At 37.6% G+C, this 18,573-nt stretch overlaps 1 protein-coding gene across 1 annotated transcript in view; it reads right to left on the reverse strand.

The window, feature by feature from the left end:
- Positions 1 to 253: 253 nt before the first annotated feature.
- Positions 254 to 18,573, reverse strand: part of KDM7A (lysine demethylase 7A) — a 77,038-nt gene continuing 58,718 nt past the window's right edge. The window contains exons 11-20 of the mRNA XM_055421362.2: positions 17,541 to 17,630; positions 15,585 to 15,794; positions 13,984 to 14,108; positions 13,616 to 13,770; positions 12,287 to 12,384; positions 11,648 to 11,796; positions 11,249 to 11,457; positions 9,842 to 9,927; positions 7,467 to 7,740; positions 254 to 6,881 (exon numbers count right to left, since the gene is read on the reverse strand). Coding sequence (XP_055277337.2) covers positions 6,787 to 6,881; positions 7,467 to 7,740; positions 9,842 to 9,927; positions 11,249 to 11,457; positions 11,648 to 11,796; positions 12,287 to 12,384; positions 13,616 to 13,770; positions 13,984 to 14,108; positions 15,585 to 15,794; positions 17,541 to 17,630 — 1,491 coding nt within the window. The 3' untranslated portion in view covers positions 254 to 6,786. The remainder of the gene's footprint in view (positions 6,882 to 7,466; positions 7,741 to 9,841; positions 9,928 to 11,248; positions 11,458 to 11,647; positions 11,797 to 12,286; positions 12,385 to 13,615; positions 13,771 to 13,983; positions 14,109 to 15,584; positions 15,795 to 17,540; positions 17,631 to 18,573) is intronic.

An 18,573-nucleotide genomic window follows, 5' to 3' on the forward strand; every position in this document is an offset into this window, starting at 1 on the left:
TGTGCACGCGTGCTCTTAAGTGACCATGAGGAAGCACCCCCACCCATGACCACAGCACAGCCAGTCACCCCTCTGTGTTCCTGTTTCAGCAACTGCTTCCCCAACAACACATTTAATAAGGTAATAAGACATTCAAACTTTTCACACTGAAACCATCAGAACTCGAAGGAGCCTAAGTTTGACACAGCTTTTCACATTCTCAAATAATTTTCTCAAGACTCGATAAGCAGAAAAAGGGAACAGAAAGTCAGAATTGGATATAGAATTCAGATTTTTTTCTTTCAAAGACACATTTTATACAACTTTCAACATTTATACTTTCAAACAAAAGGAGCAAAAAATACACCGAGTGCTAAAAAAAAAAAAATCAAAACAGAAGTAATACAATTTTAATTTCAATATTTTAAAATACAGAAATTGAAAAGTAGGAATACCAAATACAACTTTAAACAAGTCACTTGTCCTTCTCTATAATAATCAATGTAAACTACTTAAAAACTTACAAATTTAAAACAGAAACAAAATAAATACTGTACACTTTCCCTGCCTGCAGGCAAAAGATGGGAAATACTGTTATGAATCGGGAAAAAAAAATGCTCTTAAAGCTTCAGCATCCCACTTCCCAGCCACACCCCACTCCACCGTCACAGTGTGCTTCTGTATTCAAAGGACACACATGTGCACACACGCTGACTGCCTACCCACACAACAAGACACTATTCTGCAGACACCCCGAACGAGAAAGGCTACCAGTCACCTGGGACCATGGGCATGAAAATCAGGTCAGGAAAGTCAGTCAGGCTAGCAAAACATTACTACAAAACTAGTAAATACCAGAGCCAACAACTGTCCCTTTTCAAATTTCACAGATTTCAACCCCCTAAAACCAAGACTACCCCTCCCTGTCACCACCCTCTACCCTTCCCCCAGCCCCCCCAAATAAAACAAACCTGCTGAAGCACTGGCGAAGTTAGACATTTCACAGCAAATGTGAAAATTCATATTATATAATCTCTTAAAATGAACCTTTTCACCCTCTTTCCACAGCATGAAACTGTTATGGCTTAATTTATATTAAAAGTAGAAAAGTCTTTTCGGAAGGAAACGCGGCCTGCCAAGATGCACGTGCATTTCCTGATCAGTGCTATTTCATACCTAACAACTGCACGACTTGCTTTGCAGTCAGAAGCTGTTTTTGGAAAAACTGAGGTTATAGCTTTTGATTCAGTCTAACCATAAATGTAAGGCCCTTAGTTTGGTTTAGGTTTCTTTTGCAAGATAAAATAACCTTGGGGTTCACTTAGCAAGTTACACCTCAGGTCCCTGACTATAATGTGAAAGTTATATGTATGCTTTGCAAAAATAAAAGGTGAATCCTATGACTCTTAGACGGAAGAAATGATTCTAGGCAAGGAATCAACTCCTTATTATATACTACACCTGCTGCTGGTAATGGTTACCCACCAAAATCCACCAAAGAAATATGAGTATTTCTGGGTTATTTTTTTCCTGCAAAATATTATATATTCTAGCACTTATGATCATTGTTTTGGTGAAAAATCTTGGGGGAAAACAGCTGACACTTTGAAAAGGAAATGGCCAAAATAAAACTGGGTGGAGGCAAGGTTTATCTTTATGATTAAGTTCCATTTAAGGTTGTCTTCTGAAATAAAAGTGAATTCAGAACATCACAGGTCTTGCATAGGTAAACTACTTGGAGGTCTTGGGCTACGTGGTAGCCAAGGTTTATTAGTGAAATAGTGCAGAGCAGATAAAACTTGTTGGAAGAATCACTGAACACAGTTTCAAAAAGGCTTTAACAAAAAGAAAATTCAATATTACACTTGTTAAGACAAAGCTTCAGGACATTAGAAAAGGACACGAAGGGTGAGAGGGAGACTCTAAGGAGTAGAATGCAGGTAAATGAGTATTAAGTTTCCTCTACCCACTGAGGAAGAAAAGAAATACCATAGCGGAGTAAAACTAGTCATGATAAGCTAATTGCTTTGGAAATAGGCATTTGCTTCTTAATGTCCTTAAATTTTTAGGTAAGCAGTATCAAATATCTGACTTATGGCATGACATTCACTGAAAATTAAAAAAATAAGGGAAGGTTGTTTAGTAAGGCTACAGCATTAAAATTACATTATGTTCAACAGCAATGTAGTGAGTATGTCACTTCCTCTGTCTTTCCCCCTGGCTTCTAGGAAGCATATCAACATCACCCACCACAGATGAGCCAAGGCTGCAGTGTCACAGAAGAGGGGCTGCCATAGGGAGCCAAGTACCAGAGGTCTAGTATCCACTGTACCCCCAGCTGGTCACCGCCCTCTCTGGGTTTCGTTTGTCTCTTTTCTTAAGCTAAAGATCAGATGTTCAACCTTCTCAAAACTGCTTTAAATGAAAATCTGGGGCATCTGAAAATGACTGATGACCTTTAACTTCTCTTTCTGGAGGAAGCAATTAGCTTAATAACTTAATGAGAAAAATGAATTTTTGAAAAAATTTCAAATTTATAACAAAGCCGTCATCTCTTAATATGAAATCATAAAAGCTTATACACTGCAACATCTACTACAGCAGCAGTATACTGGGCCAGTTATTCATCATCTGACATCACTAGAAGGCATTTCTTGAAAAAAGCAGAATCTTTTCTTCTGAAGCTTCCAGTCAAGACTCCCTTCCTACACTACAGTGGTTTCTCTCTACCCAATAAGCCACTGTTGGCCAACTCAGAGCTGTCTGTGCTGATCCCCCATTATTCTTCCACCTTATTTTCCTGCCCTACTACTGTGTGTAGTTGCTAAACCATCCTAATTCCATGATTTATTTTACCTTATTCTAGTGCCTTGAAGAGTACGCAGAATCTGTGAAGCAGTACTCTTTGAGAACTCAAAACTAATTTTAATTACCTTAAATCGTCTAATTATCTTAATGATTACTTGAGGATAAACATTCTCACTCTTTTCCACAAACTATCTCATTCCTTTTTCTTTCACTTCACGCACTGATTCTGAGATTACTTCAGCACCTTGTTAGAGATTCTTCTGTTTTGTTTTTTTTTAGGTAGCATGCTCTGGGCATATATTTGATATGAAGCAAATTTCATGAGTAACAGCAGTTTTCATTTAAAAATGCACATAAATGTGCATTCGTTGTCAGTTGTAACTTATTATAAATTCTCTGCAAATATGAAGTGTAAATAGATTAACACTTTTCTATGTTTTTCCTAACTGAGTTTTGATCCAAATTTACAAATGAGAAAACTAAGACTCAGAAAGAATAAGTGACTTATTCAAAGTCACACAACTGAAATATAAAGGGCAGAACTTGGACCAACACCCAGGTCTTCTGCTCCTTTCATGTTATAACATGCCCCTGTGATTATGAACATTAAATTATTAATTTTGAAATGTCTTTTATATTTTGAAAATAATTTTTTTTTTACTTCTATAGAGTGTATCTCCACTGAAACTAATAAAGCTATGTCTTGTTTTTTCTATGAATGGGCCCTCTTTTAAGTTTGCTTAGAAGTGAAAATAATACTGCTTATTTCCTAGAGAAGAATACTTTCAAGAGCAGAGACCACAACTCCAACTTTATATCCCCCCACTCCCACAGTACTAAGTAGTGCTGGGCACATAGTAGAAGCATGATAAATATCTGATCTCATACGAATAAATACAGTAGAGTTCATTAAAAAGGCAATAATTGGATTAAAAAATAGAGCAGTATTCAGTGCTGAGTATTTAAGTAGTGATACAGATGAGCTTGTTTTCTGAGTTTATAAGATGATTTTGGTCAGAATTTTCAATTCTGTATGCTTTAAAAATCAACTGATGCTTATTAAGTTCAAAGTATTTCTAGGATATTGGACTATTATGAACTGCCAGCTTTGTAGAGTTTACATCATTAATCAATAATGGAGAGCTTAGTATTATGGGATATTATGAATTAAAGTACAGGGGATCCCAGGTTAACAGAAGTCACTTATTTGAATCAATAAAGGAAAATGATTATCTGCTACTACAATTAAAATTGCATACGTTAAATGATAATTGTTGGTTATCATTTGTATTTGCTTATAACTAACTAAATGCCACCACTGCTGTCCTCCTAAGTTGCTGTGTCTGTAGGGTGGTATTATTTATAAATGAGACTGAGGGAAAGATGAAAGGTTATTACAGTTGAATCCAGATGCTGGCGGCAGTCACTTCAAAGTTCAGTCATTTCCACGAGATACAGGGATGCAGCACAGTCAGTGATTTTAAAAGAGCTTTGACTATGGAGGTCACTGGATTCAGTGGCTGAATTTTTACCAATTCACAAAAAGTTTACATGTATTCTATTTTAGTGGTTATTTCATCTTACTGAAAAATTTTAAAACTTAGCCAGTTAATGGGCTAACACTGCCAAAAATGAATCCACAGTACCTTCACTTAGAAGTTCCATATACTGGCTACTTAAAATTAGTATTTATTGGCCTAAGTACACAGGGCAGATACTGGCCACAATTTTAATTCATAAAAATAAATTAATTTATTTTCATTTTTATGGCTAAAGAAAAGAAAAGGTAATTAAAAATACTTAGAGCTGTGAAAAATGTAAAGACAACAAAAGAACCCAGATCCTAATGTAGCTGGAAAAAGAAATTATAATTCTCATTTCTAAACTAAAACCAAAACATGTGTACTATAACACTAAAATGGTTTATCTACAGAAAACCAAAACATCACAGTACTGTATTGTGTGGGAAAGGTGAGAGAATCACACAAACCCACATTTTTGATATCTTGAGATCTGATGACCAACCAAATGACCGACTGTACCTACTTCTTACCTAGTTTTGGTATAGTGTAGACAGAGTTTTGAGTCAGCCTATTATAGACATTTAGTACTTCCATAAAAATTCTTCCTGAAACCCAGATAAGACCCAGACAGTGGTCCAGTCATTTAAACCAAAAAGGCTAATTCATAAGATATATATATTCCATGAAACATTAGAATGCAAACAGAGTAAGAAATATTTCTCTTTGAAAATACACATTTGAATGCAACCATGAAAGACAATGGTATAGACTTCTTTTTTCTTAGCTGTTCAAGTGATACTTAAAAGGGAAAGTCCTGCTACCTTGCTGAGTGAAAAAAAAAAAAGACAAATCCATAATATGGCCGTATTTCTTTTCCATAAAAATAAATTTTATCCAATTTGGCTGTATTTTTTGTAGGAACTTATAAAATGCTCTATTGTCAGAACTGGAAATATCTCCACCCCACCCCCCCAAGAAACAAGAAATTACTTGTTTTTATGTCACAGGTGGAGAGGAAAACATAAGCTATTGCAAGCAGCTGAAAACTGGCATTTAGTAAAAATTGTGCACAAAGGAGATAAATGATTCCTTAAAGCTCAACCAGATACTTAACCTCACTATGCACTGGTTAAGTTAGGACAGATGGAAGAAACTGCAAAAAGCACCCATTTTACTCCATATCCACATCTTAAATAACTCTTTAGAAGGTTAAGAAATAAAAAACTAAATACACACACACACACACACACACACACACACCCAATTCATCTACTCCAACATGCTTGCTTCTATACAACTTAATATAGTATATTCTTATTATATTACGGCTTATTATGCAGATTTGAATATTCTAAGTCAAACCATATTTCATATTTTCCAACAGATTAGGTATACAGAATAAAAGCATCATAAAATATAACCTCTGTGGCAGGTGCTGGCCCTGCCCTCCAACACCAGCAGTATGAAGAAGGCCCTCTGGAGTTACAAATGTATTTGGAAAACTACAAACATGACAATTTAACCAAACTTATAATACTTTTCCCACAAGTAGGGAAAAGATATTAAAGCTGTACTCTTTGGGACCCAGATATCATCAGCAAAAAGTGAAAATGCAAGAAGCCTATTTTTCTATTTAGAAGAAAACTGCAATGTCAAACGAAATGAGAAATGTGGGGTCTTGAATGTAGTTCTTACACACTGGCTACGAAAGTGTTTCCCTGCAAAGAGAAGAGTCTTGTGTCGTCACGAAATGAGGGGGAGTGCAGAGGGAAGGTGGGACGTGGGTAATCAACCTGGATAACAGTATGCACCTTGGATGTTAGCAAAAGCGAAGCTAATAGCTTATAAAAAACACATGAAATATATAAAATAAAATGATTTTCATATACATCTTAATTTAAAATAATTAATGCATCAAATCCCTGTTTAAGACTTTAACCTGAATAGCAAATTTAAGAGTCCAGACTAGTTACTGTTACCGTGGCTCTTCCCCACGTGTAACACACACACTATCAAAAATAATTTAAAAACCTTCACATTCTTAAATCTAAATTAGTGAGATATTTCTCCAGAAATCTTCCAAATAAATAGCTTTAAAAAAGAAAGAATTTAAAAGCTGTTAACTTTAAAAAAAAATCTGTTAAATAAATTACTGATAATTCTTTACCCTATCACTGAAAATAAATCAAAACACTACCAACAACAAAATGAAATTCAAGCCCTGACAAGAGACCCTTTCCAGTTCAAGGTCTCTTTTTAAGGTTCTACCCTCCTTCTTCCTCTCCCCACCAGGTCCCAAATGGTTATTGCTGAGTGGGTGTGGCACAGTGAAAATGCAGCATCAGGTTCATTTTGTTCTTCAGGCAGTGTTCCCTACTGTACATGCAAACTGCTTCAGTGGGGTGCGTGGAAGCTCCAGGCTCCCGCACCCCAAGACCGGTCTCCAAAGGGAATAGTGGCCACGGCCGCAGCTCCATCACACAAAGAAACGTGCATGGCCATTTCTGTTCAGTTTAAGGATCTTCCCGAGACGTTGTTTGGCTGTTGCCATTCCTTTTTTTGGCCGTTTACCTACAAAATACAGCACACCAACAGCAGTGTAAGTAACAGTGAAAATCACAGTTGACAGCACCTGGAAGACTTAAAGCAGAGCGACACGGCAGCCAAAGGCTTTTAGGCATCCTGAATGGGTCAAGTCACACTGCTTAAAACCCTTCCAGCTCACCCACGAGACAGGGGCCAACCTCCTTCCTAAGACTTACAGGACATTCCCCCGATCTGAGCCCTATCTCTTCAGCAGCAGCTCTTACCCAGCCTGCCTCAAACTGTGCTTCACCAATGCAACTGTTTCATACCTCACCCCGTGCCGTTTCTCCCCGTTGTCCTGTGGGTCACACTGTCCCCTTTGCCTTCAGTGCTGTCTACACTGTCCCTACCCCTACCTCAGCACGGCTAACCCATCACAGCCTTTCCAGGATCTACCTCCCCGTCCAGGAAACACCTCCTGCGCTCCTCAGGGTTGACTGAGCTACCTTCTTCTCTGTCCCCATAGTAATCTGAGCACTTATCGATGCAGTGTCCATACCCAGCAGGCTGTGAGCAATGTGAGTGCAGAGACATGTCTATTTAACTTAACCTACACACGTGTAATGTTACCTTTTGTTGCCTGGTTGCTGATAGGTGGTGGATTTGACGCAGGTCTCTTGGTGGGGTGAAGGGGCACTGAAAAGGAAGTTTCACCAACAGGCCTTTCTGGGCTTATACTGCCGTTACTTAGCTGGCACGCCCCTGATATCAAGCTTGAACTCTGCATATACTTTGCATTCTGAAGGCTTGAGCCACTGCTGTCCACAGAATTCCTACTTTGTACTTTCTGACTGATTTCTGATGAAACTTCCTTTTTGATGCATTTCTGGCCTCTATTTAGATCCTAAGAGAGAAGGAAATAAGGCCGAATTTTTAGGGTTTCTTTAAGAGAAGTAATGTATTAACAATTTAAGAGAGAGAAGAAATAGATTACTGAACTTGGGTTTTCTTAACATGAAGTGGTCATAGATGACCCCTCCTGAAGGTCATCTCATTCTAAAACCTAGTAGCTCTGAAGGATTCAAGTTTTGAAGATGCCTCGTAACTTCAGACATCTTCAAGTTGAGAAGAAAACATTACAGATAGATAGATAGATGATTGGTGGGTCTTGAAATCAAAACAAAGAGGGTCCCAACCAGAATTAAAAAGAGAAAAGGAAAAGATAAACTTGAAAAGAGCATACTGTAGATGTAATGTTTCATGAAACTAGTTTTAAGTGTGTGTGTTTGTGTGTGTGTGTGTATTAAAATGAATTTCTGATTCTGTAATAGTCAAGTAAGTTTTAAAAACAGCATTAAACACAGACTTGCTTTAAAACAGTGTTACAAATACGCTTGAGCATTAAAACAGACTTACAAATATGCTTGAGCATGAAGAAACAGCTTTTCAATTTGACACACTTTTCTAATACCTCTTTAGATTACAAGAAACAGAAATTCTACTTCCTCTAAGGTGATCTTGCTAATCATTTGTCTTCTACTTCTTTATTTTCAAAGACAATTATAAAAGCAACAGCTAGATTTAAATAACAGCTTACTTTTTAATACTAAACCCTATAATGCTACTGAGTTATAAATTTTATAACCAGTGAGGCACTATAAAATCATACATTAATAAGTGAATTCTTATTTCTTACCTGACCTTTGTCTCTGGAACATATCCTCCCATTAAAAGAACTTGTACTTGCCTTTAAAAAATAACTTGGTTCTTTCTCTTATTATAAAAGCAATATACAAGTATTTAGAAAATATAGATAAGCCAAATGAAGAACATTAAAACCACCCATATTTCTGTTATTCAGAAAGCAAATGGGGTTGGGGAGGCTTGGAGACTCCACTGTGCCACCTAAGAGTTTTGGTTCTTTCTTTGGTTGTCATTTTCCAAGGTCTGCAGCAAAAAGGCCATGCTGCTGCTACTGCTAAGTCACTTCAGTCATGTCCGACTCTGTGCAACCCCACAGACAGCAGCCCACCAGGCTCCTCTGTCCCTGGGATTCTCCAGGTAAGAATACTGGAGTGGGTTGCCATTTCCTTCTCCAAAAAAGGTCATACAGCCTTCCTTTTATGGTGCTACTGGCAATGTTTTCTTAAAAAGGTATTCTGGGGATTCATTTTGTTTGGTATAAGCATTCATACACAAGATTCCTAAGACATCAAGTGTCTTCTCTCGGAGCAGTGACTCTTAATCTGGAGAAGGCAATGGCACCCCACTCCAGTACTCTTGCCTGGAAAATCCGATGGATGGAGGAGCCTGGTAGGCTGCAATCCATGGGGTCGCTAAGAGTCGGACATGACTGAGGGACTTCACTTTCACTTTTCACTTTCATGCATTGGAGAAGGAAATGGCAACCCACTCCAGTGTTCTTGCCTGGAGAATCCCAGGGACGAGGGAGCGTGGTGGGCTTCCATCTATGGGGTCGCATAGAGTCGGACACGACTGAAGCGACTTAGCAGCAGCAATGAATGGTCTGGGGTGAGGGTAGGGCACAAACCATGAGAAAAATGTAAACACAAGTCATATTTATGGAGAACATTTTTGGGAAAGAAAACATTTTCCTGTAACTGTCATCAAATTCTCAAAGAAATTTGGTATCTAAAAATGCTCAATAAAGAACAGCAGAGATTAAAAGGATCCTTGTGGTATTGTGGTACTTTATTCCTTTCCTGTTTCATTCTAGCCAGACATAACCTAAAGGTGTTGGCAGCCAGGAGTTTTTAACTGCTTTCTTAAAAAAGCTGCTTTTTTCCAGATAACATTCTATCCATAAGCCTTTCATTGGTTAGTACATCAGAATCCCTAAAAATGGACAGCTGTTCAAATGTAAAGTTAATGATAATTGTTAAGCTTTCTACTTCTGGGGGTTGATTACTGTTTGCAGTTTTAAAAACAAAAGCAAAACAAAGCTAATGACAATCCTATTTCAATATTTCAAACCTTGAATATACCTGAAGATTAAATCTGGAAGTTGTATCAAATTGTTTAATCCAGGAAGAACTCCTCAAGTCTTGATCGTCAGTCTTGACATGATATCCTAAAGAGAAATTTTAATTAAAAATCTTCTCACAAACTGGATCTTAAAGAACAAAGTTAGCCTGCTGCTTAAAACTGAAAGTAAATTTATGTTGACATTTTATTAAAAAAATGAGCATGCTAACTCTTTATTCATATACTTTCACCATACTCCTTTCCCTCTCAAAAACAAAACAGTCACCAGCTTGCAATCCAACATGTTAATTATTTCAATTCTCTCAAAAACTGTCTTTCTTTCTACGGCAGGTTTTGGGCCAGATGCTGGAGGACCTAGATCAAATTCTGTGGCCATCTGTTGTAGATGTAAAACCAAGTGCAATACAGTTTCTCTAAAAATAGTGTATTTTCCCATACAGAATAAAGGCATATGTTTGCCTGAATCTGGCAGCATTTCCAGAGAAGCTTTCTTTTCAAGGGGCCAAAGAGATTATAGGAAGACAGAATGATAAGTGGAAAGACAGAAAAATCCAGATTTGAACTTGAGATCTTTCATTACCAATAAATACATCTTTAGGCAAGTTATATAACCTCTTTAAACCTGAGTTTCCTCTTATACAATAAGCAAAGATTTTGAGATCACATGATCTAGTCTTGGATTCAAATTCCAGTCACCGAGTAGCCATGTAAGTGTGGGCAAGTTAACTCCACTAAATCGTTTTCCCTTTACCTATTAAAGCTACATTACACACACACAACATATCGTTTCAAGAATTAAATGAATGCCAAGCTCCTGGCGCATAGTTGACACAGCTAGGTGGGAATGAACATAATTCCTACAGTAGACTTCAGTTTTAATGTAGTACCATCTTTTCCCTAATCCTCCTCAGATTTTTAGGGAAACAAAATTTCTCCCTAAAGGCAGACAGAAGAAAACAAGATGTGGCACCACTGGTATCGCCACCAAGTCTTCTCTCTCCCAATGTCTCTTTCTCAAGTAGGAGAGAATACCCTCAAGCAGAAACAGCTGAGGGTTCCTTCCCTCCCATAAAAGGAAAGAGAGTGGATTGTTCAAACCAAGCACATCAATTAAGACACAAACATTCCCTCCATTCTGATCAGCTTATAAAAGGGAAACAATACTGTCTTGCAAGTCAGTGAACACAACTCTTAATCCATTTATTTACATTTTGAGTTATTCTATTTGCATCTAACATTTGTCAACATTATACATATATTTTTGCCAATATGTCTAACTATCTCCAACTAAAGATGTTTAATAAACATTTCTTGTTCATAATCTCTAACCTCAAGCTAGGATTACAGGGCTATTAAGGTGAGGGTTCTATGTTATTTTTCAGAGACTTACAATTTATGTTTCTTACCACTTTCCACTGGCTTATCACAGCGATACAACTGCCTGACTTCATGGTTACTGCTGTGGCAGCTGCTGGGGTCCTGGAGAGAGGGCCTTTCACCACCACAGTCTGTGCTTTGTATCTGCCTTTGTAAACACGTGGAATAGTGCAACCCTGCCATAGACAGCATGCCCTGAATAGCTTCTTCCTCTGTGCTCGTCGAGGTAGGACATTCCCTGAAGGGCAGATCAGCAGAAAAGACAAGAACTTTTTTACTCTAAAGAAATACTTGGTAAATTTTAAAACCAAAACACACACACACACAAAACAAAAACCCCCAAACAAAACAAACAAACAAAAAATAACAAATGTTTTCCTATCATTTATAAAACATTGTAATAAGACCATCATCATCAGAATGCCTACCTTTTAACTGGAATTTCGCTTCGAGATGGCTTCTGGCTCTTTTGAAGGAAGTTCCTCATCACATTAGATTCTTCCTTAAAGTTTGATGTTATCTCTTGTTTCTTTTCATCACCTGAACTTTCAGACTCTTCAGTGGTAAAATTATTTTTCTGAGATAATTAAATAGAGAGAAATCTATATAAGAAATCAGAACACGTTTGTACAAACTAACCAAAAACACTTTATCCATCTAAAGGGAAAGTGAGAACTTAATTATCATGGAATTATTTCTGTGTTTCATATGAAAAAGTGGAAATCTCTAGTTATTGCAGTAACATAATTCCTTAGTTTAAAAAAAAAACCACACAGTACAGGCTTTCTTTAAGGCAAAATGGAATATAACCTATGAGGAAATATGAGAAACATGAGAGCTGTATCTCCCTCTACCCTTTCCAAAATCAGACAGAAGCTTTGTTGATCAGATGTAAGTAGTCACGTGATGGGGTGTGTGTGTAATTACCACTGCAGAGAAGGCTCTGTGCCACAAAGGTCAGACAGACAGGCTTTGGGAAAGCTGTCAACCACTTTCCTCCCACGTAAAGGAAAGTGGGTGTTCATCTTTCCATCACATAACTCTAAGATACAGGGTCCCAGGCGTACCAGTGCAGTGCAATCAGGTCCAGAGTCTTCTGAATCAGAAATATCAGAATATTCAGATGATCGATTCCTGAGTTCTGATTTCACACTTGTTAAAAACCCTGAGAAGGAAAATGATCAGAGAAAAAGAGCCATCAGAATTGGAACAAAGTGCCACCCAAAGTCTGTCCAACTCAACTGCGCCCGCTCTGTCCTTTCTCACTGCTTTCATTGTCTTCGTTTCGTTCTTCCCCCAAGGACTTTTTCCCTCATTAACCAAGATACAGATTGAAGTGTATTCTTAAAACTTCTGTGGTATTTATCGAATATGGTTTACAATCCTTGCATGGGTAGACTGACTATTTTATATTTCTTCCCAGAAAAACCCTCAACACTAAAATTAACTACAATGCTTTTCACTTTCTGTTGTGCTTTATTTGTCTCAACAGAAAAAAAAAACAAAAGAACTCTCCTGAGCCTAAGACACATTCACGTAGACAGTGAATTCAAGAAGCTTACAGACCAGGCTTCGCCCGTGCCTCTCTTTCCCCACAGCACTTCAGCTAACTGCTGGATAAAGTCCACCGATCAGCTGCCTCTCCCCTGGCATGTGAACAAATGCAGAGTCACCAACTACAATAACAGACTCATCTGGAACTGGCAGGAACTGAGGTATTCGGCATGGATTAAATAGTGTTAATTATCTAGAATATTCACTTATCAAGTACTAAAATGTTTAAGTACTTTTTAAGATAGAAGGGTATATGGAAACCCTGAAAAATGCCGAGAAAATGAAGACTTCATTCAAAGAAGATCTCAAGGAGGAGGTGTTTCTATTCATCGCATTGATGGTAACCAATTAATAACCAAGTAGAGCCTTCTTGTCAATATGCAATCAAATAAAATAATACTTGTGTTACTAATAGCTTCAGATCAGCCAGTTATATATGTCTCCTAATTCTGAAAACCATATGTATGTTAGCTAAAATTATCTTGGAAATTGCACTACATTTGCAACTGCTTCATAATTTGGAGTAGAGGCCTATAAAATGCATGAGCTTTTATGACTCTTGTAAAAACTGTCATCAGATGAGGGTGTCACTGGCCGATGACATCCTTGTCACTAATACCACCTTCCCCAGCTGCCACCCCTCATTGGGAGGTCACATTCAGCATTTCCCTGATGGGGAGATGACTCAGAAATGCTCCAGATTTCTCAAAAGAGTATTAGGGACACAAGAAATTTTAGTCCTACTACTAATTTAAGCACTTTAAAACTAGCGAGTTACCTGACATATTATTAGCATATTAATAATGAACAGACCTTTAAAAGGACCATTAAAACAAACATACTGTTAAGTGGTTTCTGAGACTCTGCATTCTCCACTCCCTCTATTCCTGAACTCTCTTCCATCTTCACTTTTGCCTTTTTTGTCCTTCTCTTATCCTCTTCATTTTCACTATCTGCTGTATAAAGACTCTGATCTGTGAAAGGTTGTCTCTCATCCCTGTATACAGAGGGAAAAATAATCAAGTCAGAAAATAGTGCAACTATGCAGCCAAACAGTATTACACCCTCCTTACTCTGCAGAGAAAACTGAGAACTGAGACACTTTCCCCATATTTCAGGCAGGTGTGCCATGGACTGGACCCAGAATAAAATGAACAGAGGGAATCCATGGAAAACTAAACTCTCTGATACTTTGGTCTACTTCACGTACTTAATTATCCTTCCATTTGTCAGCAGTAATCGAAGATCGTTATCTTTCGCTCTCCATTCAGGTACTGTGGAAGATGGCTGGAGATGTTTGTTGAATTTTCCATTCAGTTTTGAGCTCAAGATGTCCTTAAAGTATAAAAACAGAACTTACTTAACCTCCACCCTCAAATATACCTGCTTGACAAGTAAAGGAACAGGACAGTATACCACCACCTCCCCCTGCCCCCGTCCCCACAGCCCTGCATCCTGAGTGCTGGGCAACCTCCAAGGCTAGGGCATTTGCAGTGTTGCAGCATCCAAACTAAACGGTTCCTAAAACCAGAATGAAAGTGGTTCATCTTTCTGTAGGGCCAGTAACAGTAAAATACGTTCTACAAAGCAGAATACAAAATCTGCCTCACGTGAATTCAGACATTTCACTCTTGTAGAAAGCTGAAAACCTGGAGAAGTACTGCCTTCGTGTATTCTGAATTCTCTTTCCCTTGTTTCTCCCGAACTGCTGGGTCCTTTCCGGTCCCCCATCTCTGACCTAATCTCTAGTCTTCCCACCAGGTACTCTCAGCAATTTACAGGTCACCACCCTGCTTTCACCAGGAACAAAGGCCCCGAGTGACATAAAGGCACAACAGTAGCTGGTTTTTAAAACATAAAGAATATTTCCTTTAATATTTTTCTTTAGTAATACATAGAGCTTCTTATAATAACCTGAATCTTCTCCCACACAGCTATGGGTGAATCTTCTCCCAGACGGCTATGGGTTGAAGGAGGTTTAGAACAACAAAAACTTAAAACAGTATAATTATATAAAACTTAAAATATTTAAGGAAGCTTTAATTTCTATATAACTTCTGTAAATATGTTAATTCAGAGATACTGCTATCTTACTCATTTTAAACTGTCCTCTCCTTAAGATGTACAATCATGGATGACATGGATCTCACCACAGGTCAGTAGCATGTTTTACAAAGGCCTCACACTGAGCTCATTAACTCCGTTAGGCCAGCATTTCTCAAACTGTAGTGAGTTTAATAGTCTCCCAGCCTAACAGTGACACATGCTGCTGCCGCTGGGCCAGGGAAAGGTCTACAGCACCTGCACTTTCCTCTGCCTTCAATACTCCTCAAGTCTGTGTATCCACCTGACTTCTGCTATGTAAGTGTCTGTCAAATGCACCCACCTGAGAGGTTCTCCGACCACCTTAGCAGAAGCAGCCAACCACCAGCCCCTTTATTCTACTGCTCTCTTTTATCTGAAATTATATGGTTTTAATACCTGTCTCTGACTTCAATCCTTCCAACTTGAGTTAGGATGGAAGCTCCATGAGGGCAGGGGCTTGGGTTTTGCCCACTCTGGTACCTTCCCCAAAGCCTAGAAGAGTACCTGGCACTCAGTAAACACTCGATATACATGTCAGCAAATCAATGGGACCTGTTCATCCTACTTCTACACTGAAACATGTCCCCATCACGAGCAGAAGTGCTGCTGACCCCTAGGGTGCTAAGCAAAGATCAGACAACAAGAATGGCCAGTCTGTTCTCTATCATCCTTCTGAAGGCCTTTCAGAAATGACTGTCTCTCATGTGACCACAAACAGAAGCTTGCCTCTTCCCAGGGACACATCTCCAGTCTTCTGAGCACCTCCCTCGTGTGGAGCTCCAGGATGTCGAGGTTGGAAGGAGTTCGGACATTGTGGTCTCGAAGTTTCCGCATCCTTCGTCGGGAATGGTATGGGGAAGCTGCTTCACTTGAGGACCGTGAAACTGGACACACAGAAGGGATTCCCTGAGATTTAACTGGTTTGCCGTTTTCCTCCTTTAAGAACAAAATTTGGGGTATTTCTATGACAAGGCCACAAACATAAGTGACTAAATAATCATCTATAAAAATATTTTAGAAAACAAAAAACATTCCTTTTCATCATATAAACAAGAAACACCAAATTATAAAACTTGAGCAGCTCTGCTGAGATCTTTTCCCCTTCTCTCTCCCACATAAAATACTGTGAACATATATCCTTGATTTTCAACATCATTTTAAAGTCTGTGTCATATTCTACTATAGAGATACAGCATAATTTATTGACCTAATACTTAGGGATAGATATTGTTTTCATTCTTTTACTATCATTTTGGTTCCAAGAGGTGATAGTGGCAGGTATGGTCATATATCAAGTTTAACTGGAATTATCTTATTTACTTTATTAAAGTAATGCTAAGTCAAGGTATATGCCAGTTAGAAATCATACACTAATTTATACTTCCTATCAGCAGAGCAAAAATATAGAATTTTATCTTTGCCAATGTGATAAACCATCATTTGAAATCATAAATTATGTGGTAATATGTGGTTGAATACTTTTTCACATATTGAGAATATTTTTCATATTTTTATTGAATTGGCCATTTCCATCTCTTCTTTAGTGAAATACCTATTTATATTTTCTTTGTACATTTTTCTACAGCCATTTTGCTGCCTTCTGTATTCCCTACCCTCCAATAAAAAAGAAAAAAAAAAACACTTTGGTGACTATTTTTGTCCAATTATTCTTCCAAGAATATTTTACCATTTTTAATTTGTAATACTAATTTGGAATTGACATATTTTAGAAATGACACTCCCATTTATTAAACTAGAATTTTATTTCTCTTAGTAAAGATTTATAGTTTTTTCATATAGACCTACATTTTCTTATTGAGTGTATTCCTAGTTTTGGTTATTGTTGTTATATACATTTATACATTTACATATATTAAGATTAAATACATGACTTTTGACTTTAAAAATTCATTTATATGCAGCTCCTCAAAAACATCAAATAATTTCCTACTATATCTGAACATGTTCAGAAATATATGAAATACTCTATCCAAGGATATTAAACCCAACATTTTAATACCTCTTTTTTGTTTCCCAAATACAGCCCTGACCTGAGCCATTAAATTATCAGCATCCATTCCTCCACTTAACTTTCTTTCAGTTCAAGCTAGACACTAACAGAACCACCTTCCTGAAGAATTACTTTAATTAAAATCCCCTATCTTTAACACCTAGAATATCTTCTAATTAATTAAATTCCTAATCTCAGACTTCATGGGCTTTTATCAAAGGGAATATACCTAACCCAGCTGTCATAATATTTTCAGTTGAGTGGGTCTCCTTGCCCCAACCCTCTTTCCAATCCAACTTCACCAGTTCTTACTCATCTTACACATCTTAACATGTATTCATCTTTGCATTGAAGAAATGAATGAGATCTGAAAGTTTTGTTTCTTCTGTATTTTTTCATTTTTGGAGTAACCTGAAGAACCTGAAGTAACCCGGTAACTACATCCTTATTACTTCATTATGATACAACATTCCAGATTTCTCTGTAGGGCTTTGAAACCCTGAGACTCCTTACAAGATACAGCTCATTCTAGTTCTTCTAAGAATGTTGAGGCTTTCCAATATTTGTAGTGTGGTGGTAGATAAAACTGCTTCTCAAAGTAGATAGGAACCAAGCATTTAGATGATAGTTTCCACTCTTACCTCTATTGAGACAATAGCTTCTACTCTTACCTCTATTGCTCGAATTACTTTAGAAAGTTCTTTAATAAGATGTCCAGGTCTAACATTGTCTGGAATTTCAAAGGCATGTTCAGATACAAGCTGTATTTGGATTAACAAAGATAAGACAACCAAAGTTATTTACATTTTAAGATGTAAAAACTAATCAACTTTTAGGTTCTCTAGATTTTATAGACTAAGTCAAATACCAACAAGCCAGGTCTCAGAACTCATGGAGCTGGTTTTATATCTTCTAAGGAGATCCTTATTAACTTATGAAATCCTTTTACTTTGAGTTAAACATGGACTTGTCTTACTGTGAATTTTGCTCAATATGGACTCTCACCACAAAGCCTACTGTAATTCTAAATACTACTATAATTTAGTAAAGAAATTAAGTCTTAAATTTAATTCATAATACAAAAGGATTTGTAAGGGGAAACACAGGCAGTAAAATAATCCTAGCTTCTCATGGAAATTTAATTCATAAAGTCTTTTTTTTTTTTTGCTTTTCAAAAGTAAAATAGGAAAAAGAATCCATCAATAGGAAAGAGGAATTGATTGGCGAGTTACCATATCTACTGAAGTGTAAACTGCTATCATTGTTTATTATGTCTAATTCCAAATATTCATCTGTTTATCTAAGAACAGGCTTCCCAGGTAGCTCAGTGGTAAAGAATGCACCTGCAATGCAGGAGATGCAGGTTCAATCCTTGGGTCAGGAAGATCCCCTGGAGAAGGAAATGGCAACTCACTCCAGTTTTCTTGCCTGGGAAATCCCATGGACAGAGGAGCCTGGTGGGCTACAGTCCATGAGGTTGCACTGAACACAACTTAGCGACTAAACAACAAATCTAAGAACGTTTGACCTTTTAGATGCCCTTAACATATTAATTGCTATACCTGCTTTATATCCTCTCCCTGGTTTTAGCATAGTTCGTTAAAACAAATAGTAACACTAAGTGCGAACTATGTGCCAGGCTGAGCAACAACAAAAAAATAACTGAGTGACTGAACAACAGCAAATGCGCCAGGCGAGATATAG

Source organism: Moschus berezovskii, chromosome 3 (genome assembly GCF_049115385.1).
Source record: "Moschus berezovskii isolate FMDL1 chromosome 3, NW_MosBer_1.0, whole genome shotgun sequence".
In the NCBI taxonomy this organism is placed as follows: domain Eukaryota; kingdom Metazoa; phylum Chordata; class Mammalia; order Artiodactyla; family Moschidae; genus Moschus; species Moschus berezovskii.